General features: G+C 39.5%; 1 protein-coding gene across 4 annotated transcripts in view; it reads right to left on the bottom strand.

Annotated features, from left to right (window-relative positions):
• Positions 1–22,841, bottom strand: part of ksr2 (kinase suppressor of ras 2) — a 92,855-nt gene extending 70,014 nt beyond the window's left edge. For all 4 annotated transcript variants that reach the window (XM_042101681.1, XM_042101680.1, XM_042101682.1 and 1 more), the window contains exons 1-3: positions 22,147–22,841; positions 14,948–15,088; positions 6,173–6,323 (exon numbers count right to left, since the gene is read on the bottom strand). In XM_042101681.1, the coding sequence (XP_041957615.1) occupies positions 6,173–6,323; positions 14,948–15,088; positions 22,147–22,323 (469 nt within the window). In that variant the 5' untranslated portion in view covers positions 22,324–22,841. The remainder of the gene's footprint in view (positions 1–6,172; positions 6,324–14,947; positions 15,089–22,146) is intronic.
• Between the last annotated feature and the right edge of the window lie 1,840 nt (positions 22,842–24,681).

Raw genomic sequence — 24,681 nt, 5'->3', positions numbered from 1 at the left:
TGTGTGTGGGGGGGGGGGGGGGGGTGGGGGGGCTCTACTACTCGTTATGCCCAAGATCCCGGCATCATTAGCGGTGTCAGCACAGGGTGACTGGTGGCACGGGTGGCAAGTCCCTGCCCCATGGAAGGTGAACTGGACACCGAGAGGTTGTTAGCGAGCTCAGAGACTCATCAGCTCACTGCACTAAGGCTTGCTACCCGTCCACTGGGTAAGGCTGATAATTGCCCCATTTGTCTATATGAGGCGTCACAGTTACACCACACGACGTGTCTAGGATGTTTAAAATGCATTTGTAAGCTTAGTATTTGTAAGCTTAGTAGTGTCATAGTATGATCGCATCAAAATAGTAGTGCCCCTAGCACTCCCATTGAAAATGTAATTTGACCAGAAAACGACAATATGGTCATGGTCTTAAAAGTGGTGCTTCCGTCCTAATTATGCTTTTAAATGAAAGTTTGATTCAGGTACATTCACAAAAAGACCCTTAGTTGCATTTCGGCGAGAGTTACACTTTATGCTTCTACGTAATTATCCATCAGTTTAAATAAGCTCACAAATGTCTTTTATAGCTTACTTTAGCAAAAATTAACAATTAGGCTAACAACCTCAATCTCAGGTTTTAAGCTGAAAAACAATAGTCTTCCCGTCAAATCATATTTGTATTTTTTAATCATCACAAATGATTTCAAAAGAGCTGCAGAGAACAAGAGAATATGATTTTGTATTCATGTTTATTTTGTTCTAGCTATCTGTTTCACTGAGTCGTAATTTGTGCCTATAGAGTCAAATGGCACCAAAACTTCTAAGAATATTTACAATCATTAAACAATAATTGGGGATTTATAATACAACTCAATTTGCCTGTTACGGCACTGAAAAACTTTATGGGAATCACACAAGGTTCATTAAAAATGGCAAATTTCCCAAAAGACCATTTTCCCTTGCAGCACAAATACATTTTGAGATCTAAAGGCCTAAAAACAGTGAGGAAGGTGTTTGTGTGTCTGAGAAAAGGAGAGGTTTAATTAGGAGACTGTTTTCTTCATGTTTAGCTGGAGCACATAGGGTGTTATTTCTACTGTTATGTTCACACCTCCCTCAGGCCATGTGCAATTATCCCATTTGGAAGCCCTTGTACACTGTCCGCCTGTCCGTGAAAGTTATCCCAGCGAAGCGGGAAGTATGTGTGTGTGTGTGTGTGTGTGTGTGTGGGGGGGGGGTTGGTGGATGGGTAGGGATTGGGGGGGGGGGAGAGAAGAGTGAGAGGTACAGAAAGAAAGAAGGAAGAAATGGCAGAGGGCTAATTTGCAGGCCAATGTCCACTGGCTGTCAGTGAGAGCAATCTCAAAGAGTCAAGCAGGACAACAACAGGAGGGGTTGGGTCAAAAAGACAGAGACATGTGATGTGAGTGTGTGTGTGTGTGTGTGTGTGTGTGTCTGTGTGTGGGAGAAAAGACAGAAAGAGAAAGAAGGAAAATGCAAGTAAATGAAGGGGAAGAACAGACAGAGAGAGCAAGAGAGAGAGAGAGAGAGAGAGAAAGGTAGAAGAGCACCGAGCAGAACGATGAAGTGTGTGCTACTAGAAGCACTCCGGTGTATCCCCCACACACACACACACAGAGCTGTAACAATGCAGTCCACACAGGTCAGCCTTACACTATTCTCATGTATAGAGGGCATGCCTGACCACCATCAACCTCCCTACCCTTCTTTCTCTGTCTTTCTTCTATTTCTCTCTCTCTCTCTCTCTCTCTCTCTTTCTGTTTGTCTTTTTTCTTCCACCTCATCCGTACAGGGCTTACCCAACCATCATCAGCTGGCCTAACCTTCTCTCTCTCTCTTGTTCATTCTCTCTCTTTCTGTCTTTCTTTCTTTCTTTCTTCCAATCTTCTCATCTGGAGGCCATGCATCACAATTATCACCTAGTCAAACTTTCTTTCTCACTCTCTTGCTCTCTGTCTGTCCTTTCGCTTTCTCTCTCCCACTCTTTCTCTGTCTTTTTTTTGGCCTGATCACCACTAGCCTAACTGTCTAACTATGTTTAACTATTTCTTAATTAATTTCTACTTTCACCATTATTTTATTCATTCATTCTTTCTTTTACCTTGTTCACTCCTTCTTTCTATCTTACTTTCTTTTTTCCACCCTTTGCCGCCTGTGCAGTCTTTCATTCTTTCTTTCTTTGTTACTTTGTTTCTTTCTTTCTTTCGTTCTTTTTTCACTTTCATTCAGTCTTTCATTCATCCTCTGGCCATCTCTTAGGGCCATCTACAGCCAGCCTGTAACAAAATCAACAGCCACACTACCGCTGCTCCTGCTACTACTGCTACGATTGCTGCTGTGGTTACTGCTGCTGTGCTGGAGCCGTCACGCCGACCTCGACTCGAACGCCAGGAGGAGGCTCATCCATGGCTCCAGGCTTAATAAATCACTTTAGAGTCGGAGGCTGATAACACAGAGCCGAACTCCAGCGGAGACGCGGAGGAGGAAGAGGAGGTTGGAGGAAGTGGGGGGAGGCCAGGGAAGAGGCTCAGTAAGAACATGCTGGAGGGGTGGAAGGGGAGCGACAGATATGTGTAAAAGAATACTGACAGTACAAATGGGTTTGGACTACTCCAGCTGAGGAATTTATTCCCTTAATATAGTACAAGTCTAGCTTTCCCCTTATCACTAGCCTATGTGATATTGGCTGTGTTCCAATTCACATACTTCTGTACTTACAATACCTAATATGAGTGCACAAGTACCTTCGAACTAGAACACCAGTAATGGTATGTTCAAATGTTACGATAGTCATTTCTGTTAAGTGTCCGGAGTTGGTGTTTGATTTGAGACGACCCTACCCTATTGAAATTCACACACTATGCGAGTAAGAACATGCACATAGCGCACTTCATTAAAGTGTACTGACAGAAGTACACGGATTGGAACAGAGTCATTGTCTCTGCATTGTAAGTTTGAATAAATTCAGCTGTCAAAAGTGCACTTGGAACTGAATAATTATCTGTTGAGGATTTAGACTGTAAAGAAGTCTTGCGATATAATTGAATTTGGATGACTAAATAACTCAGTCATAATTCCGACAATACAGTAAATCCAGTGGTAAGGTTAAATTAGAAATAGTTTTGAGGATATACATTCCTCTGGTATTTTCAAAGAAAATAATCTTTTCAGTGCAGATGCCACCCAAATAAGCAAATGTAAACAGACTGATTGATATGACAGGACAATAATTCTTTATAAACTGAGCACATTAAAAACTCAGTGTTTGACTGTTGAAATGCCCCCTCGTAACTAAGATGTAGTTTAGAGATGTAGGATTTCTAAGATGTAGGATTTCTGTGGTTTGTACACAACTTGATATACTGTCAGGCATTTTCATAAACAATTATTCAATGGCCTGACAGTAAAATATATTCCCTGAAATCCTCATAGAGCAGAGCAAGTGCCTTGTAAGCGAACAGGAACACGTCCAAGATTTTATTCACCCACCGAATATCAAACTTTTAACTTATTAAAATTAGGAAGTTAGCTAGTTTAATGACTGTGAGGCTGTTCATGACTTTGTCCTCTAAAGATTCATTTCATTCCAGGAAAGAAATGGGAGAAAATCATTATCAAACATGGTTACCAAACTACCTCTTGTGCAAATAGCATGGTACTAGACTGCCACCCCCAGGTGATTAAAGGTACTGACTGAGCAAAATCACAGAGAGCAGGGATACATACAGTACACCTGTCACAAGAGGCAGTGCTTGTTCCATTTTCACTCTTCCGGGTTAACCAATGAAATGGTGACTTGACAGACATATGCAATAACAACCGTGTACCATGAAACTGAGTTCGGGCATCTCAAAGGCTTTTCTAGTTCTAAACGTTGAAATGTCAACCTACTGTATGTTGGCCACCACATCTCAGACATGTGAGGCTGTGATAAAGATGATCAGGAAAGATATGTGGGCCAATTATATTGTTCCAGTCCGCAGTCTTGGCAACTATTATAGAGTACAACTACACCACTGTTACCTGTAGACCTGTGTGAGAACAGCAAGTGTCCTAACAGGCTAGCTCCTCTATCCATGCTAAACTTCCAGCAGCTTTTGATGTGCTGTCAGAAACTACAGCGGCACACACAGCACCAGTCTGAAGACAGAGCCATAGTATGACAATTGCCAATTTACTTATGAGAAGTCATGCACAGGTGCTATAAGCTAACTTTTAGCACTATGATCACAGTAAATACAAATAATAGTTTGTGGGAGTATTTGGGTAAAGTACAACACAGACACTTGTAGAGCTACAGAGACTTGTAGCTGTAAATATAAGGGCAATTTGAGTGATTATTAAATGAGGATTACTCAGGAAACTCCGAGCAGGTTCTTGTTCTGGTTCTGGTCTTATGTGATGACTGCTCCACACAGGCAATACCAGTGTTAGAGTGGTTACAATCTCATTTTTATTTGATCATCCAATGCCTTCTGGTTAGGGAATAAGACTTGTTGGCCTGTTCAATCCCTGAAAGATGCGGGTCTATCAAGGGCTGCCCATTGCTTTAGGTGTGTGTGTGTGTGTGTGTGTGTGTGTGTGTGTGTGTGTGTGTGTGTGTGTGTGTGTGTGTGTGTGTGTGTGTGTGTGTGTGAGAGAGAGAGTGCTCCTGGTGAGCTGACTACTCATAGTGTATGTGTGTACACTACCCCCAGATGGGTTACATGCCTATTTTCCTTCAGAGCAAAATAAATTAACCTATCTTCCATTAGTGATGCTGCTTTTTTATTCGAATATAAGGGAGAGTTGGTTAAAATATGGCCTGTAGATTATTAGACCAAGATGGCGGTGTAAGCCAGCCATAGAGACCCTATGTCATTCTGTATTTCATTCTTTTATACCTGAATACTGCACAGTAACAACTCACATCTACGCATCGAAACTGGGGAGAAGAAGAGGATAAAACAAAAGTTATCAGCCCTGTAGGCTACAGCTATATCTCTCTCAGAGGCGTATAGAGAGAGAGTTTGGCCAACTCTGCCATGTTAGATACCTACGTCAGATGACTCTACAGTGTAACCTTATGGGGCAAATATGCTATGTTGAAATAAATGGTTTATTTTCACCATTATAAAAAGCATATAAATGTTATCGTCAACGTTTGTCAATATGTGCAACTGTTTATATTCTATGGCAACTGTTTATATTCTATGGCTTTATATTCTAATGGCTTGTTATGAAACCATTTAATTGTTTATTATTTCATTCATTATTTCTGTGAACTCAATTATGTGACCCATTGTTTTGAATTATTGATTACTATGTTTTTTTCTGTTGTTACCTTGAAGCTATTTTTTCATGTAATGTGAGAAACCCATAACAACAACTGTAATGTAAATACTGAGCAGATTTGTAGCATTTCTACTTTATGCCACTGGGGGGCAGAATTTTCCATTTAAGCACCAAGTTCCCTGCCACATTCACACATCATTGGCGTTTTCTACTTTAGCCCTTCACACACTATCCTTTACAGAGACAAGTGGGGTTAAAAACTGACAAAATATTCCATTCTGGGACTATTGTGGGTCATTAAGTGACTATATGTTTGTTCTAAGTCTATTCGCTTGCCAGGGAATACACAAATACACAACCTGCCATACACACAACCCTTCAACACCATACTATTTAAAAGACAGGCCAAAATGAGTTGGTAAAAGTCAGCTTATGACTAATTAAAGCAGAGATGCTATGTAGTTTCCAGGGCTTAAAGCAATAACAATGTCTGTGCCTTAAGTTATTAGACATTTATGAGGACGTCATATATACTGTAGTCTCATTGCCTATTTTCACATCGTAAGCATACCAGCTTACGTCTGACACTTTAAGCCCTGAGTTTTTTTTTATCAACATCTAGTTAACTGAAAGCAAAATGTGCCATGTAAACATCAACAACAGCAAAGTTGTCACTGATAAATGACAAAATATTTTTAAAAAACTTAATAGAAATAGAAACTAACTACCTATATTGCCATATTTTCTTCAAATCCTGCATAATGTTGCTTTAATGGATGGATCCCTGAACTGGCAAAAGTCTGGCACCAGCTGTCAAGCCATGCTAAAAAGTAAGCTACAGCATCTTTAAGGAAGATCTTACGGCACACTGGGTTGGCTTGCTGAGGCGTCTCACCTGACTTGTGGGCACTGCGGAGGCAGGAGAGCGAGGCGTTGAGGCGGGCACACTCCTCCACGTTGGCACCAAACTTCTGCAGGGTCTCGCACACCTGCTCGTCGTTCATGTCCAACAGCGCCTCCAGGGTTAACTGGCCCAGGTTGATCTCCTGCCGAAACAGTCCTTACTGTTTACAAACAACACACTTATAGAGTAACTACACTATGTACACTCAGTCACATGCTTTCACATTTCAACTCCTCTCCTGACACCTTCTAACAAATCTCGCATGCTGCAATCACACTTCCACACCGTGCACTCATGTTGACTCAGTCAGCAATTACGCAGGAAGTTGCAACTGTTTATATTTAGGACCCGAGCACCCGAAGGGCGCAAGGCCCTATTGTTTTTGTAAGGATTATTATTATTATTATTATTATTATTATTGAGTATTATTATTGTTATTCTACTTTTTTTGCTTTCCTGTTTTTGAGGTGGTTAACATGGTCTAAAACTCTTGAAATTTGGCACACACCTCGCTAAAGGCCAAACCTGGCTTATTTCGATAAGTCTCGCTAATTTTAGTGAGAATTCCGTTCCATTAATGAGGTTAACGTGAATCCCAGCTTGGTAACCATGGGAATCTATGCCACAGAACTAACCTGCTCCATAGCAGGTTAACTTTCAAGCTAAATTAAGCTGTGTTGCAAAAAAAACAATCAGTCGGAAAACGAGTCCAAAAAGATGGTTCCGTCAACCTGTGGTTAGATCACCTAGCCTACAACTTCTAAAATAGAAGTAGTAGGCCTATAGAAATGTTTTTTTTTTCCGACAGTGCACCAAGCATGGATTTACACATTCACTACCTCCAAAGAATGTATGAAGATTATATGATTAAACATGTTTTAACTTCACATGCGTGTGGTTCTAGGAATCGTGCTACTCTACGTCACTTACGTTCGGTGGTGGTGTAACGTGCAGCGAGACGGTATAGGAAAGGAATTACATTCTTGCGTGTTCGCAGGTTCGCTTCCCATACGAAGTATTAAGGCTACATTGTTTATCACCTTGATGGCATTTTTAGTTATAATCTTTGATGAAAGACATATGTCTACTGCTGATAAAGGGTCATGCACATTTGGCTGTTCAGTGACAAATTGCCAGTGGGCTATATTATATCTGATACAAGCCAAAGGATAATTATTCTGTAGCCTAGGCAGCTAATAATTAAAACTGCTTCATGTGTCGACGATTGTTCATGAATGTCAAATCAACTGTGTGTTACACAGATCAAAAACTAGGCATAAATTGAACTGAAAGCCATTGCATTTCAGATCATTTTATTTCAAACACTTTGGGACTTATGGGAGACAATAGGCTATTATGTTGATACTAATTTATTTTATGACCACCTAGACAATAATTTGGAGTGAACTCTTTTAATATAAGAACGTAGGCTATAGATAGTTTTGAATATATGCCAAAGTTGTTTTTGAGTTTATACTATTTATTCATTCACTCGTTTTGTTCAAGCATAGACTGTAGGCTAGTCTATGTGTTCAAGAGTGAAGCCAATCAAACTCGCAATTGATTTCAAACCATTAGCATTGTTGTTTTAAATGTAGGCTATGCTTTCATTATTCTCTAATTTCTGTAGGCAATCTATTTTTTCTCTCGATGTTAAATTTGATGACTTTCGATGAAAATCCTGTAGATGGCGCTTGCCTATCGAACAGAAATCATCTAGTATTGTCTTAATTTTACGACATATACCGTCTTTTTGTCAATCTACTGTTTTGGTCTACTTTTCTACCTCGTGCACGAGCAGAGATGTAGCTGAACTAAACCTCGCTTGAATAAACGAGGCCAAGATGTCGCTAGCTTGAGTTAATGGAACGGCTTCAGCCCCAAGTGAAGGTCTACGCTAGTTCAAGCCAGGCTATTTCTGTTAAGCGCCGCCTTCATTAGCGAGGTTGATGGAATACCCCCCAGGTGTCACGCATCGCAGTTAGGTACAAGAGCTTGACCCCGGGCGTGGCCCAGGGACTCGCTAGCGCCCCCTTAGGTGACTGATCTCGTGGTTGGCATAATGTTGAGGAGGTTAACATAATCGAAAAGGCTTGAAATTTGACACACACATCAGGTGTCACACAAAGCAGCTAGGTACAAAAGCTTGGCCCCGGGCATGGCCCAGGGACTCGCTAGCGCCCCCTTACGCCCCCTTAGGTGACTGATCCCGTGGTGGGCATATACTTTCAGCTACACACACCAAATTTGGTAGGTGTCTGTATCTCCCCAAGTTGAACAACTTTCGTATGTACAATGCATTAGCCACGCCCAACAGGAAGTGAGGTATTTGGGATTTTGTGCAGACTAATATGTGATGAAATATGTGCTGAATTGTGATCCCAAAAAAGGTGCTTCCCATGGGTGAAAACGCATGAAATTTGGCACACACATCAAGTGGTACAGTGAATAGACAGGGACAAAAGCTTGGCACCGGGCGTTGCCCAGGAACTCCATTGCGCCCCCTTATGTCACTGTGACTTGTGGTTGGCATATCGTTGTAGATACACAGACCAAATTTGGTGGGTGTATGTAACTCCCAAAAACAAACAATTTTTGTATTAACATGCCATGTTAATTAACATGTAATTGAAATTTTGTGCATTGTGGACATGATCAATTTTAACGTACTCCTCCTAGACGGTTGATCCGACTCATGTGAAAGTTGGCATACATGACGCCAAGATGTTTAAATTGTGAAGCCTTTTTTTGATATGTTGTAATTGGACGAAATGGCAATTTCGTTCGACACAAACAACAAACAACAAATGTGACATGATTCACCATGCATGGCTTGAAATGTTTTACATTTCACAGGTCATTGAATACCATGTCAATGATAATATTCACATGCCCATAATGCATGTTTGGCATAGCGCCACCAACTGGCAACATAAAGAATGACAATTACACTGATGTCACAAGGTCAATTTGAACATACTGATCCTAGACGGTTTGTCAGATTCATGTGAAATTTGGCAAACATTATGCCAAGATGTTGCTGATGTTAAATTGTGAAGGGATTTTTGATATGTTGAAATATATTATGGTTTTAATATCTCACCACATAAACAGGAAATGTATCATAAAGTCACAGTGTATTGAATGAATGGTCTGAAACTTCTCAGGTTAATAGATGATTATGATGATATCCAGACACCCAATGGGCCTGCCTGGCATAGCGCCACCACCTGGCCAAGCAGGAAATGTGCCAGAAATGGACGATGCCTTAACTGATTAATCTGAAACTTTATAAAATATTGGATATTATTGTGATGATATTCACATGTGCAATTCACATGCCTAGCATAGCGCCACCATCTGGCCAAGCAGGAAATGTGCCAGAAATGCTCTATGCTTTGAATAAATGGTCTGAAACTTCTCAGGTTAATAGATATTATGATTATGATGATATCCAGACACCCAATAGGCCTGCCTGGCATAGCGCCACCACCTGGTCAAGCAGGAAATGTGTCAGAAATGGACAATGCCTTAAGTGATTGATCTGAAAGTTTGGATATCATTATTGTGATGATATTCACATGTGTAATTTCCATGCCTAACATAGCACCAACATGTGGCCAATCAAAAAGTGTATCAGAAATGTTCTTTGCTTAAAATTAATGGTCTGAAATTTCTCAGGTTAATATATATTATGATTATGATGACACCCAATGGGCCTGCCTTGCATTGCGCCCCCACCTGGCCAAGCAAGTACATGTGGCAGAAAATAAAATACAAAAACAAATAGCACACGCATCAAATATGTACATTTCACAAACGCACCATGTTGGTGCTTTGTTGGATTCCGAAATGTCACGGGTTGCGGCCCGCAGGTGCTCGGGCCCGCCATTGCCGTTTGCGGCTATATTTATGTTTATATTTAAATGTATTAGCAGAGTTTTTTTTTCCAAAACGATGTACATTATATTTTAACCAAAGACCAAACGAAACAAACAGGGAGGTAGCTCAACATTCCCTTCAGTATTCTGAGAGAAACTCCACACAGGGTTTCGCTTTGTTTGTTTTCAGAGACGGATTTGTTTTACAGACTAGAGTACTCCCGGAATGGGCAGTTAGCTTGTTGTGAGGAGATGATTGCTGAATGTGACAAAAAAAAGGTTTGAATGGGCTTAAAATCACCGTAAGACCATCCTCTGGCTTTCTTGCATTTGTATGTAAAGGTAGTCTAAATTGTTATTGAATTGCATTGAATGGCATTCCTCATTTGTAAATTGATTTGAATAAAAGCGTCAGCTAAATAAATACCGGTAAATGTAAACATAACTTGGCTACTTAACATGTACTACAGACGTAAAAATGAACATTATAGAGATCTCTCCCTTTGACACAAGCAAACACCCACCCCTGAGCACAAAAGTATATTGTGTTGTTACTCTTGTGTGCCTTATTGTGCAACAGTGGAAACTCATGTTGGTTGTTCATTCATGGCCATTCATGTTCATGGCTGGGTGCATTCTAGAGTTTCTGAGATCTAGTTTCTGTTCCATAGCTGTGCTTTGTTAAGTTGCATTACTTTTTGTTTTTTTGTCTTTTTTTGTCTCCTCAGCAGGTCATGAAATGGGGTATCTGTGTCTCAGCCTCGACCCCTTTAAATAATACTCATGGTTCAATTTACTAATAAATATGACTGAATTTAAATAAAACTTGAGGTCATAAGTACAAGTATAAGTATAAGTATATATACTATTTTGATCCCGTGAGGGAAATTTGGTCTCTGCATTTATCCCAATACGTGAATTAGTGAAACACACACAGCACACAGTGTACACACAGTGAGGTGAAGCACACACTAATCCCGGCGCAGTGAGCTGCCTGCATCAAAAGCGGCGCTTGGGGAGCAGTGAGGGGTTAGGTGCCTTGCTCAAGGGCACTTCAGCCATGCCTACTGGTCGGGGTTCGAACCAGCAACCCTCCGGTTACAGGTCCAAAGTGCTAACCAGTAGGCCACGGCTATTTGCTATTTTTGGCTGAAGAATGTACAGTACATGAGAAAAAATGCACAAACAATGAATGTTATCATTCACTTCATACAAATGCCAAGGCATTTCACTGGCGTTATGGATGTGACAAAAAGGTAAATTTTCCATGGAATTGCCCTTGTGTGTCTTATTTTTAAAGGTATCTAAGGGCAATGCAACAGGTAAACAAGTCACCGCAAAACCCAAATATCCTCTCAGTTCACAGCAAGTTGTCCGAGATCATTCTTTCGGTGCCATGACATTACTTTATGATTGGTTAATTACTTAAACTAATAACATCACATCAATAAAATACTGTACCAAATATTGCACTCTTTCCAATTAAAACAAACATAGTCTTAAATTTGTAAGCTTCTTTTTTATTTCAACTATAAGGTTGTGTTGAAGAAGGGCTCTGTAAAGCAACATATAATTTCATTATAAATAAATTTTACTTGCATTGAATTACATAGAAATCACACTATAACTTGATTGTTATAAACAACAATGTTCAAATGGTTTTCAAAAAGTTCAAATTGTGCAAATGTTATGCTAATGATGTATTATGTATTATTTAAACATCTTCATATCCTCTCACATTTTAGCAGTTTCTTTACACCCCTCCAAAGTAAAGAGTTATAAGTGTTGGCCTAAGAAAATTCACAATGAACACCAAACAAAACTGATGGAGCACCATGGATAAAGAACTAAGGGTACAAATTCAGCAAACCACCAGGTATTCGGTTATTAAAGGTGCGATTTGTAGGATTGTTACCGAACGTTCTGCAGGCCAAAATCAAAACACTGGTGAACGTTCTCAAGACTAGGCCTACCAGACGCGAGCCTCTTCTGGGTTGCCAGATGTAATGAAGACTTAGCTAACGTTAGTTGACCTGCAGCTGCTTTAACGTTTCTCCAACCATGACCCAGCTACACATTACGGAAACAGTGAAAACCAAAAATACCTCTCTAACCAACGTAACATATTTAGCTGAAGTTAGCGATGCAGATGAAGTTTAGCCTAGGCTACCTGTTGTGAAGAAATATGGCCAGCTCTGCGTCACACTTGATATTCTTCGTTTGACGAAGACGTCACCATCTCAGGAAGCTCCTCCGATGTCCACTTAATTTGTTTATTGTTTTAATTTTGGAAATTTGCCTGCCTCTCGTAGGCGTTCATGACTACAACTGACAGCTGTTGACAGTTGGCCTTTGCTAATTTGGCAACCCAAATAGGAGGACACGCTAGCCCATTATTAATACGCTATTCTAGAATTAATCGTTCAAACATAAATGAAAATTCTAAGACATTCCGCCCCGTAACTCATTTTCTTTCATGGGTTTTACGGGGTTTTACAGGTTAGAGTAATGTTGTCAAATAAGCCATTACTTCAATTCATCGTGTTTCCTTACTCTCTGACAACATATGGTGATCATTTTTGGAATGGTTACAGTTTATTTTCCATTATTTCCTACATACTGGACCTTTAAGTGATGATGCAATAGTGGGATAATAAATCTCTTTCTGGGTCCAAGAGGTTTCAGAGTTGCTCATTTTTCTCCATAGGCAGTGAAAATAAACTTTTTTTTTTTTTCGCTATTCTGAGTAGCATTCCTTGGGGTCAATTTGACCCCAAGCAACGTTTAACATCATAAATTTGCTTCATGTTTCATGACTTTTCCTCAATTGAAGGGTACAACAGAGTTAGCATGAAATTTGTACAATAATATGTTTTCAATGTCCTGTACAAATATTTTGTACATTGATGTTCCTTGGGGTCAGTTTGACCCCAGCTGTATGAAACATAAGATAAATGAATATTTGACACATTATGGATATTATTATTTGAATAGTATGAGAACATATTGTTATTATCATTATTACATACACAAGTACTTATTACATTTAAGTCATTTTGGCAGGCCTGTGTAAGTCAAAAGGGGAAGCAACAGCAAGCCTTTGGGCTGCTGACACTGGATGGGCAATATCCAGGGTTCCAAGGTTCAAAAAGGGGTGTGGGGGGGTGGGATTGTTTTGTAGGGCTTTTGATGGTGGTTATTACACTCTTGATAAGTACCTGTCACAAAAAAACAATATGAATTATAATCATTTTCTGAGGATTTATTTAGCTTGGGGTCAAATTGACCCCAAGGATAAAGAGTGTTGGTAAGATTTGAGGATAACACAAGGGTTAAGAAAATTGTCATCCTACTACTCGCTTGTTGCCTCAACTGTATCATCTGGCTGCACTATAGTAATTACTCTGTTAAAGTTAAGCAATTTTGTTTTACTCTCACTAAAATGGAGGTGATGGTGACAAGGTTCAGAAGTAGCGAAAACTGGCTGGGTGCTCTGGTAAACGTTTTTTTGATGAAAAAGCTGTTGGACCCGTGACGTCGGACTTAACAACCAAGCCAAGCCAAGCCAACCATTACCCAGCCCATGGGCTCTTCCCATAACACAATCTTTGTACTACTTGGAGCTGAAGTTAATGAGAGATTGTTTTACAACTGAAATTACTCCAGGTCACTAATTGTTCCTGCTAAGTAAGTATCCTTTATTCTTCGAAAAATCTATACATGTTGGAATCTACCAACCAATTCCTTAAATGCCTGATAGCTTAGGTTACATCAAACACCTACATGCAGAAGTAAAGGCACCCTCAGGCAAAAGACATAATGACATGGAGTTAGTATTTTAGGTAACAACAAGTACAGCAAAAATATGTTGATATTTTTAATGGTATGCCCATTTGGATTTGAAATAATATGACATTTCAATAGTAACACAAATATTACCTTGTGCTAAGGAGTGCCCACATTTTATGCTCTCTAAGAACTATAACTTAGATAATGGTCTATTGTAACTGATATTAAACAACACATCATGCCAAGTTCCAGTCACCAACCACAGTGTTTGCCACCCCTTTTTTTTCTCCTGCCCAATTCAGAACCCAATTTTTGTTTGTTTGTATGTTGTCTACTTATACCAGTAGTACTATATTATGTTTTGATGTATGCTTTCATCAGGCAACTATTCTTGGTATCATTTTCAGGTTTAATTGTATATGGTCAAGTGAAGGACTCAAGTGTCTGTGTCAGACCCACCGGCCATCCAGGATACATCCACATAATTCTGTGTTCTCGGCATGGAACACATCAGAAAAAAGAAAGAGAACCTTTCACAGTATGACAACGCTGACTCTGTCACCAAAACACATGATTTAGCATGTTAGCAAGCTTCTAACAGTGCCAACAAGAATTGAGCTGGTGTTGGCAAGATTTTGCATGCCTGCTACGGGCAGGCTACACCGGGCATGTAACTGAAGCATTCTGTTCCATGAGTATATGCTGGAACAATTAATTTCCACTATAGTCAATGGAACTGGCTACACTAAAAGTAGGAGCGCTGTGCACATTTTAAAAAAATCTGAGAAGTCCTCTAACACTAATTTTATGCTCTGTAAATATAACAATTCAATTGTGCACCTGGTGTAGCACAGCTTTTATAGTTAAAGGCATCCAATGCAGTTACGTTTCCTTGTTACTTCCTTGATACACAACTGTTTACACAACTGGTTCTCCGTAGACAGGTAGGGCAGAAGGCATGCCATTGTTATTATGTCTAAAAGCTATTATGTCAAGATAAAAGCATTAACTTTAACACTCTGGTAAACTGTTGCATAGTGTTGCTTTAAAGAGACTGTACCAACACTTCCGCAAGGAAAGACAGATCAAGGCATACCTCAGTGACCTCCTTCCTCATGTTGACGATGCGGAACCAGTGACCAAGCTGAGGGAAGCCTTCCAGTTCCACGTTCCGCTCCTGTAAGGGCACTTTGCGCTTGCAAGACAGTTGGCGACTGAAATACTTCACCAGCTTGCCCTGAGGAAGCACAAAACAAAAATCAAAGCTATCACATTATAACTGAACTGAAGTGAACTGAAGACAGTGATCACAGAGGAGCAAAAACAATCTTCCAGATTCATGCCAAACCAGGCTCAGATATGGGTCAGATCAGGGAGGGAAAACAACAACACAGTGATGCCCTCTCTATTTTACATACTATTTTACATGCCCACCATTCCTTAGTTAAATCTTAAAAGATAGAAGATCAACTCTGTTCTGTATTTCCGTTGATGTATGTCCTAGTTCATGTCTCACATTACAAAAGTTTTGCACTGTCTTCATTTCAGAGGAACATTAATCTTAATGCAGTTATATATGATATAAGGGAATAAAATCCTTCATGTGGTGAATTGTGGCCACAGTTTGGCTGTGGCATGGAGGGGGGGGTTATGCATATGTGCTAATGTGCTAATATAGCACACAAACAGTGAGGCATAAAGACAGTGGTAAAAGTGGCTAGTGGACAGACAGTACCAAACATGGAGGGGGTGAAGAGGCAGACAGACTATGCAGAGAAGTCTATCTCTCCTCTTCCCTTAAGTGAGGCATTGAACAGTTCAATGGCCCTGGGGACAAATTACTTTCTCAGTCTGTCAGTTGTGCAAGGCAGTGAGCGAAGTCTCCAGCTGATCAGGCTCTTCTGTTTAACAATAGTGCTGTGGAGTGGGTGACACTCATTGTCCAAGATGTTGATTAGTTTGTTCAGGGTCCTTTTGTCAGATAGTGAAGTGATGCACTCCAGTTCAGCTCCCACTACAGAGCCAGCTTTCCTTACCAGCCTGTCAATTCGCCCCGCATCCTTCTTCCTTGTGCTTCCTCCCCAACATACTACTGCATAGAAGAGGACGCTGGCAACATCAGACTGGTAGAACATCCTGAGGAGCTTACTGCACACATTGAAGGACCGCAGCCTCCTCAGGAAGTACAGCCTGCTCTGCCCTTTCTTGTAGAGTGCATCAGTGTTGGCTGACCAGTCCAGTTTATTGTCCAGGTGGAGACCCAGATACTTGTAGGTGCTAACCACCTCCACATTGACCCCATCAATGTGGACTGGTAGCAGAGTGGGCTTAGACCTGCGGAAATCCACCACCATCTCCTTGGTCTTTGAAGTGTTAAGTTGAAGATGATTGAGTTTGCACCATTGCACAAAGTCCTCCACCAGGCTCCTGTACTCCTCCTCCTGCCCGTTCCTGATACACCCCACAATTGCAGTATCATCAGAAAACTTGTGGCATGACTCGGTGTTGTAGCAGAAGTCAGATGTGTACAGGGTGAACAGGACTGGAGATAGCACAGTTCCCTGTGGCGCTCCGGTGCTGCAGATCACAGTGTCAGAGAGACAGTTCTTTGTTTATTATTAGTTATTTATTTGATAGGAAGGATCATATCAGAGACAAACGTGGATCACACTAAGGGTCATATTCATGCCAGATAAGGTCAAGATCTGTTTTGAAGTCAGCTGTGATTTGTGGCAATGTGGTGGACATTGCTTTTCTAAAGACACAATCCCATTGTCATATAAAGAAGAATCCATGATTTGACATTAACGCTGGCCATACAGATGCTTAAATGCTGCTCAAAAGGCAAAAAGCATTTAAAATATAGAGGACAAGACACATTTATGCTTTATGCATGTGTGCAGGGTATGTTTATGAAAGGTTAATGAATCAGCTGCCATGGTTTAACTCTGAGAAAGAGGATAGAATCGAGCCCACCAAATAACATCTGACAAACTCACTGCGGGATCTTGCTAATAATGACTATATACCTCTACCCACAATGCAGCTACAGGTCTGAGGTGACAACAGATATCAACTATTTAAATGTGAATTGATTTAGCTAAAGGTCTCCAATCTTTCCTGATTAACAGGCTTCCTCAATTCTAGGAACAATCTATACGTTTGTCAATCCGCAAAACAAACCAATTACTTCAGTGCTTGATAGTCTGCATCAAAAACATGAATGCTTAAATGCTTAATGATAACTGTAACTTAGGTTCCTCACACTGGCGATATATAACTGATATTATAGGTAGGGCTTAAATGGTGCACAAAATCCTCTCATTAATCAATTGTTCATGGAATTCACAATCGTCCGACTCCTTCCTGGGAACCTGCACACGTTTCCTGCTTCAGGGATTCCCAGAAAGGCCAGAGTAAACAGTTCGGAAACAGGTCAGCTCGAAACAATCTGCCCCGGCTGCATTAAACCCTCTTTATACTCGAAAATTCACTTCAAAAAATGTTCACAGGTGATTGAACAACCAGATTTGTAAATATGTGTTTATACCTCACAATCTACACTATGATTGGATGAGATAGGTCAGTTTAAAAACTATTTTAAAAAGTGAAGCAGTGCATCATCTTCACCAAAATACAAAAACAACTTAGCAGAGAGAGAGAGAGAGAAAGAGAGAGAGAGATTATAGATTATTACTCATTTATAATGGTATCTTATACCAACTTCATGGCAACGACCTACTGAAACAGACAAGCATACCCGGGATCCATATCTTCAAGCATATCTGGGATTCCCAGTCTAAACATTAAAATTGTTGGAAAAAAGACACCAACTGACAATGACTTGAGTGCCTTATGAATCCATCATTACGTCTTCATGCGGTTGGCATGTCAGCTTACAAATGACTTATGTCCATTTCTAAATGCTTGTAGAAAAAAAAAAAGTAAAAACCACAGATACTGCATAATGTGGAAGGTGTGAATGTCTCTAGTTTAGTCTGTGCTGGAATAAAGTAAAATAATGTCCTCATATACAAATGTGTCCAAAATAATAGTTATAAACGGCATTAAGAGTTAGAAACCGAATTAGTGCTAGAAAACTCAATGATGCAGTACTTGCCATATACCTCATGTCCCTTCAGCGCAATCCTTTTCAGTATCTGTGTTTTAAAATGGGGGACTTATGTGATTAAATTGTTTGGGAGCATCTAAAGAACAGGGATAAAAATGAATAACATTTAGCTATTTTCTTATCTATGTTTAACTGTTGGAAATTTCAAAGATATTCCTATACTGATGTCATGTACATGAACACCAACAGCTCTAAAACAACTATACTGCCCTGACAATTCTCCCCACAGTTTGTGCAACCAATCGATTTCATAATAATAACAATGATATCAGCAGCATCAACAGCAAGTCATAAAACATTCTGTTGACAGATGGAATACAGAGGTCTCTGGTGCACATCTCAATTCCTTTGTACTATTCAATCTTTAATGACATCTGTGCTTCTGAACCAAACTTTACCTTAAAATAACAAGCACATTCTGAACTAAAGCTTCCCCAAGATACTTTCGACAAGCAAATGACGCATACAAAACAAGATGAGAATATAGCGAGCCACTACAACATTTTTCCATCCTGTTGTTACTCATGAACGACAAAACAACATCAAGGGGTACTTCAAATACTCCACAAAGCTTACAATGCTGGCTATGCCTGTGTAAAATGGCATTTGAAAGACATAATAGCCATGCATTCATTCATCTGAATGATGGTTCTGGGCCTATGATTTCTCTCACACACATACCCTCCCTGTCATAAGAGTTCAGTGACACCACAGTGACCTAATTTCACTGTAGTTACTTATGTAAATGAAATGCAACAATTAGTTCAATCAAGGCTTGCTGATGTAAAGGTCAGACAAAATCCTCATCAACATTCTAATATCTCACACACACACACACACACACATCCTTCTCCGGTTTACAGTTTGTGATAACCATCATCTATTACAATGCCTTAACTCGGACAGCTTGTTAGACACTCTCACCAAGCGTTTTTGTGCAGCAGATATCACTAGACACATTTGCCCAAGAATGCTTGGCAGTGGCACAAATGTTTGTTCCAGCCTTTGCATTTTCACACAAAGTCTTCTTTGCAAAAGCAAATGATAGCCAAGCAAACTCTGGCAGATCCACTGGCATTAGAGAAAACTCCACCTACGATGTGGTGATACAGTTGGATCATCAGAAAAACATTTTCTTTTTACTTTTACCCCCTAAGAACTTCACAATATATTTGTTACATGAGTATTCATCCTCCAGTCATGTTACCAGTAAGAAATTATGCTAGTCATATCAATATTTTCATGCACCTAGCAGAGAACCTACAAATCCTACAGAGAAATGCACTACATTACTGGTGAACATAACACTCATCAACAGTTTTATATAGTCAAAGGAATCACATTACTTTTCACAACATTCAGTTAAACTGTTATGTTACTTTCATTAAGGGTCCAAAATGGCTTCAGTTTATACAAAAGTTCAGCTCTGCAATATTAACTATTCTTTCCACATTAAATATTAACATAAATGTAAACCTGTTGTTGTTTTTTGTTGTTTTATTTTGACTCAGACCCCCACAGTTGTGTAAACATGTTATAATCCCTTGTCTCCTGACCTCATCTCTGACAAGCTGGCAACCCAAAACATAATTTTAATAAATTATGAGGTTGAGGCTCTAAAGACCTCAGGATACACTTTTGCTTTTCCAACAAAGTCCTTGATATGCCAGAAACATCGCACAAGACTCATTTCCCACATCTGACAAGACTGTATATTACACAACCCTTGTTATATTAATTGCTTTTACATGCACTTCATTATCCCAGTTATGAGGCTTATCCCAATATTGATCATTCAGGATATGGTGTTTACCTGGTTACCAATATCCTCGATGAATACTAGTATCCCGTTTACCAACAAAACAGAGACCGGGATAAGGTGTAATCATGGAATAGTAAACCGGGATACTTCAAAATCCCAATCATAACCAGGATACTGAAGTGTAGTCATTGTATAGCATTGCTATGGTACACCATCAAGTACAGTATAGAACACTATGAATCAATGTATGACAGCACTTTTTTAGGCTACTCCACACTTGCATAATCCTACAATCAAGTCCTAGTATTAAGGAATTAGCCTACATAGCATCAATCAATCAATCAATATTCTTTACATAGCACATCGATCTGCCAATGTGCTTCAATACATGGCTGTGAATTACACTGCGTCCCTGTATCTTTAAATAATCTATCTCTGTGATTAATTAGTTTTGTCAAGTTGCTAAGAATCTTAGAATTATGAATATATTATGTATAAAATTGAAATGTTTACTATTAGCTGCAAGAAAGTTATTTGAAAGATATTAGCTGGAACCCAAGCCATTTCATGTGGTCAGAGAAGATAAGGAAACTGAAAAGGGAAGAGAGGGGAAACTGAGAAGCGAAAAGAAGGGGAAACTGAGAAGCGAAGGGAAGGGGAAACTGTGTTGGGAGTACTTGGGCAAGCAATAGAGTGACAGCAAATGCTTCACTAGTCATTGGTTCAACTAATCCTGGGTACAGGTAGGCTACATACTGTAGATTTACTAAATATACCAACAGTCTTTTCACTAACAATGTTGGCTGTGATACACTGAGAAAATGGGACCCTGCCATTTGGCGTCTTCTGTCATAAACCGTTTTTGTTTTTCATCAGCACATTGTTGAGCTGAACAACTTTAGTCATGACAAAGGTTTTTACTCTATTTTTATATTATTCATCTGAGGCAACAGCCACCAAATCTTAGGTTTCAAACAGATATTGCCAATACTATACTTCATAATGTTTGTATGTAATCATACCTATTATGCCTTTCCTACATGATACATGGATTAGTTTCAGGCTGAAAGAGGGGGACAAAAGTAGACTATGGCTAGGCGTGATACAACAATATAATAGGCCTACAGAAACTGGCTCATAATATTTGGTCTCATTTTAGATATGGAAAGTTCACTATTTGCAGACAAAAAACTTAAACTGTCTGATTGTAGATCTGCCAATGTGGAAACACAACACCTTTTACAAGTGATGAGACTTGCTGTAAGTTATCACTTTAACATAACTTGAAATGGATAGAAAGGAATATACACTCAGGTCATCACAGTCACACCATACCTAAGAATGTATCCCATTTGAGTCATCTTCAAAAGTGTGAATCAAGATGCAAACTTGATCACGGTGACCATGACAAAATACACACATCTATCCAGTGAGAAAAGTCATTTTGGACTACGATATGAGGCAGCATATTCATAAAGGCCTTTATTCCATTATATGGCTTGAAAATACATAAACATGAATGTTCCTCTAATGAAGGCAGTGTTAAATGCCTGTGATGCATGAACCAACATATATAAACAACATGAACCAACATATAAAAATTGTTACCTGTACTGGTCAAAAACTTCATCATAACCTTCCCTGCGAGAACTACAAATCCCTTTTTAATAGTTCGAAATTCCCCGCCAACCCAGAAAACCCTCTGGTGATCGCTCGTAAATCTCAGAGGGATTCACAATCCTAAGAGCCTAACTTAGCATTAACTTCAAGCAAATACTCTACGTCAACAAAACACAGGTGTAGTACACAATTCTTATATAACATAATTTCATATCTTCTACAATATTTTCCTGATAACCGAAGTGTTCTACAAACGATATTCTTTCCGATAACAAGCTATTATTTCACGAGTCATCACGCATCTCCACAGAACAATAATTTTGCCTACACAGAAACATACATTCACAGTGAGAATTTAATTCTACATTTACCGGCGAAAAACGGAAGCCTCTTTATGTTACATTACATTACATTTAGTAATGTAATGTAATGTAATTTAGTAATGTTAACATGTTGCCGATGAAAATCTGATGGAAATTGAGCGTGCCACCTTATTTCCACCACCTGCAGAATGCGCAGGCTCACACCAGCTCACTGCAGCTAGCCTCTTAATTTATTACACCGCACGCAAAGATAGATATGGCTATATCATTGTTAATGGTCAAATCTTCAAGATGGTGAAACAAAGTATCAACACATAATCATTAAAAATATTCTAAGCGTCATCCTGTTATTTGCATAAAATTGTCATAAGCAACATATTTTCTGATCAATTTCAATTGCAAATGTTTTTCACCACTAACGAGGACGGCTTGTCCGTTGTGGTAAAAGAGATGCTTACCTCCAGCGTACGTATCTCTTTCTGTGTCAAGTCGTTGGATGTGGCACATTTGGTCCTTAAACCCTCTAAACTGGAAATGCTTATGTCTATCATATTTTGCACCAGCTCGCACTGCTGCAAGGCTTTTTGCAAACTCAGATGCTGCTCTTCGCTTTTTGTCATATTATCTTCGTCCATAATTTGCAAGCAGTGGTCGATTAAATTTGTACTTTTAAAAATGCTGTTGAAGATTACCTTGGTCAACCGAAAAGAAAACCAAACGCGTAAAAGTAAATAAGACGCGTAAAGCCGAGACAAATTAGCCTATGTAAATTGAAAAAGCGAGAATCTACGTGAAAGGCGACTCCATTGTTGTCGTTTTAGTATATCCTGGCGGTGTGTTTTCATCTGGGTAGTGCAGTTTGTGGTTTTGATGGGGGCTGATTCAAGCACTATATACTGCTAACGAAGAGGAATAAATTTACAGCAACACCATGGCTCCAGTGGAAACCAATAAAAGCTCTTACTATTTTACATAAACCTAAACCTTCAAGATGCCGCGTGCTAAGAGAACGGCTAATGATACAGTGCCGCAAAAGCAGTTCTAAAGGTGATATCTAAACTGGGCGCAGGTACTCCCCGTCTCCTCTTCCATCAGCTGCATCCCGGCGCTCTCCCACCATACCGACATGTTTCCTGTCAATCAAATACAAGCATTAGCAACAGCATCGCATCGGCGACAGAAGAGCAGCCTCCTTCGAATGAGGAGGATGGAGTTCTCGCGAGACATGCATCAATGCAGTGAGCTCACGGTTTGAACCCAAACAACCTTTCTCATCGATCAATTTGACATAAACGACATATCCTAACATATAACAGTCCCACTAACTAAGCTACTAATAAACTATAATGGATGAGAAATTGTCTTAATTAGATGTAGGCATATCACTGTGTGTGCGCGTGCGTGTGTGTGTGTGTGTGTGTGTGTGTGTGTGTGCGCGCGCGCGCGTGCGTGCGTGCGTGCGTGTGTTTGAGATTTGTTGGTGGTGTGGGGGGTATCTGTGCCCTATTATCCTTGAAAATGTAACTGACTAAATAAAATAAAAAAATCACATTCCAGATTGAAGCATAATTGGGGATGGGCAGTATTTCTGATGTGTATTTAAAATACAAATACAAAATATGAAATATGTTAACATTTAACATAACATATTGCAACCTTTAACATTGAGGTTGCAATACTAATCTGAATGCCTATTCTCAGTACATGCCACCTGTATAACACAATGATGTTGAAATTACATGAATATTTCATGTAAACTTAATTTAAACAATTTTACTGGAATTACTTGATCAAATTGGGTAATCACAGCATTAATCAATGTTGTAAACTGAAAAGAGAAATGCTGCAATAATTTTAGACATTGTATTAATGTGCAACAGATGTACACGATAAAATAGTAAATCCAGCGATTTATTTTATTTATTTATTTTTCAGTGTATGGTCCCTTAATCCTCTGAATTGGTTTAGAGCAGTGTTTCTCAAACTTTTTCAGACAAAGGACCACTTAACCAATAAAAAAGAAACGCACGGACCACCTAGCTAAAAAATATTAGACCTACTTCAACAGTATATTCCACAATAGGCCTACTCACTGAAACACCTTGCTTATTGTCTTTGCACTTTGCTTATTGTGTCAGAGGATTCATATGATTTAAACTGGCATATCTTACATAGGCAGTGTTGCAGAACTGTTTGAATTTACAAACAAGTTGGTTCAATATTTCAATTAAGCTAGAGCCGGACTGCCCTATACGCACACTATGCACATTGTGTAGGGCCCTGGAAAGTAACCAAGGTCCCTCGCCTCCCTCTTGCATGAAGTTAGTGAGAGTTATATGTTGTTGATGAGAAAATGGAGCAGAACTATCAGGGCATGAGAAGACAAAAAACAACATGCGAGTGAACTACCAGAACAGCAGTTGGATAAACTTGATATATTCCTCTTCAGATTTGATGTCAACAAAAAATAATAGCTGATCTGCTGACTTGCATCTCTCAAGTCTGTGTCTGTAACCCAGGCAATGAAATTAAGTTAAATCAGTTAAATCAGCTAAATCAGTGGTTTTTAATGGCATTGCATAACACTCCTCTGCGATCCAAGACAGATTCTCTTCGAGTTGTTTGGTTTTTTAATATTTCAAATCGCAAACATCCCGACTTACATCCTCATACCCTTATGCATGTCTCATTTCCAAATAATAGCCTACGGACATGGACACAAGTTAGGCTACTCTCCTTCTTTAAGGGAAAGGCACCTAATTGCACTTACACCAGCAATACAATGTAATCATGAAATTAAAGGTAGGTGTTAAAAAAGTAAAACAATACTTCAATAATATTCTATTATACTTCAATTATATTATATATAATTGCCAGTGATGTGAATGATAAGCATTGACAATATTCAATATTACTGGTGATAATAAGGTAGCCTGGGTTTTCCCATGCTGCCTTACGCGCGCAATTTTATTCACGCTGCTAGGCAGCCTGGA

The sequence above is a fragment of the Alosa sapidissima genome, chromosome 8, assembly GCF_018492685.1.
Source record: "Alosa sapidissima isolate fAloSap1 chromosome 8, fAloSap1.pri, whole genome shotgun sequence".
In the NCBI taxonomy this organism is placed as follows: Eukaryota; Metazoa; Chordata; class Actinopteri; order Clupeiformes; family Clupeidae; genus Alosa; species Alosa sapidissima.
The sequence above is the reverse complement of the archived record's forward strand: the minus strand, read 5'-3'. Positions and strand labels throughout refer to the sequence as shown.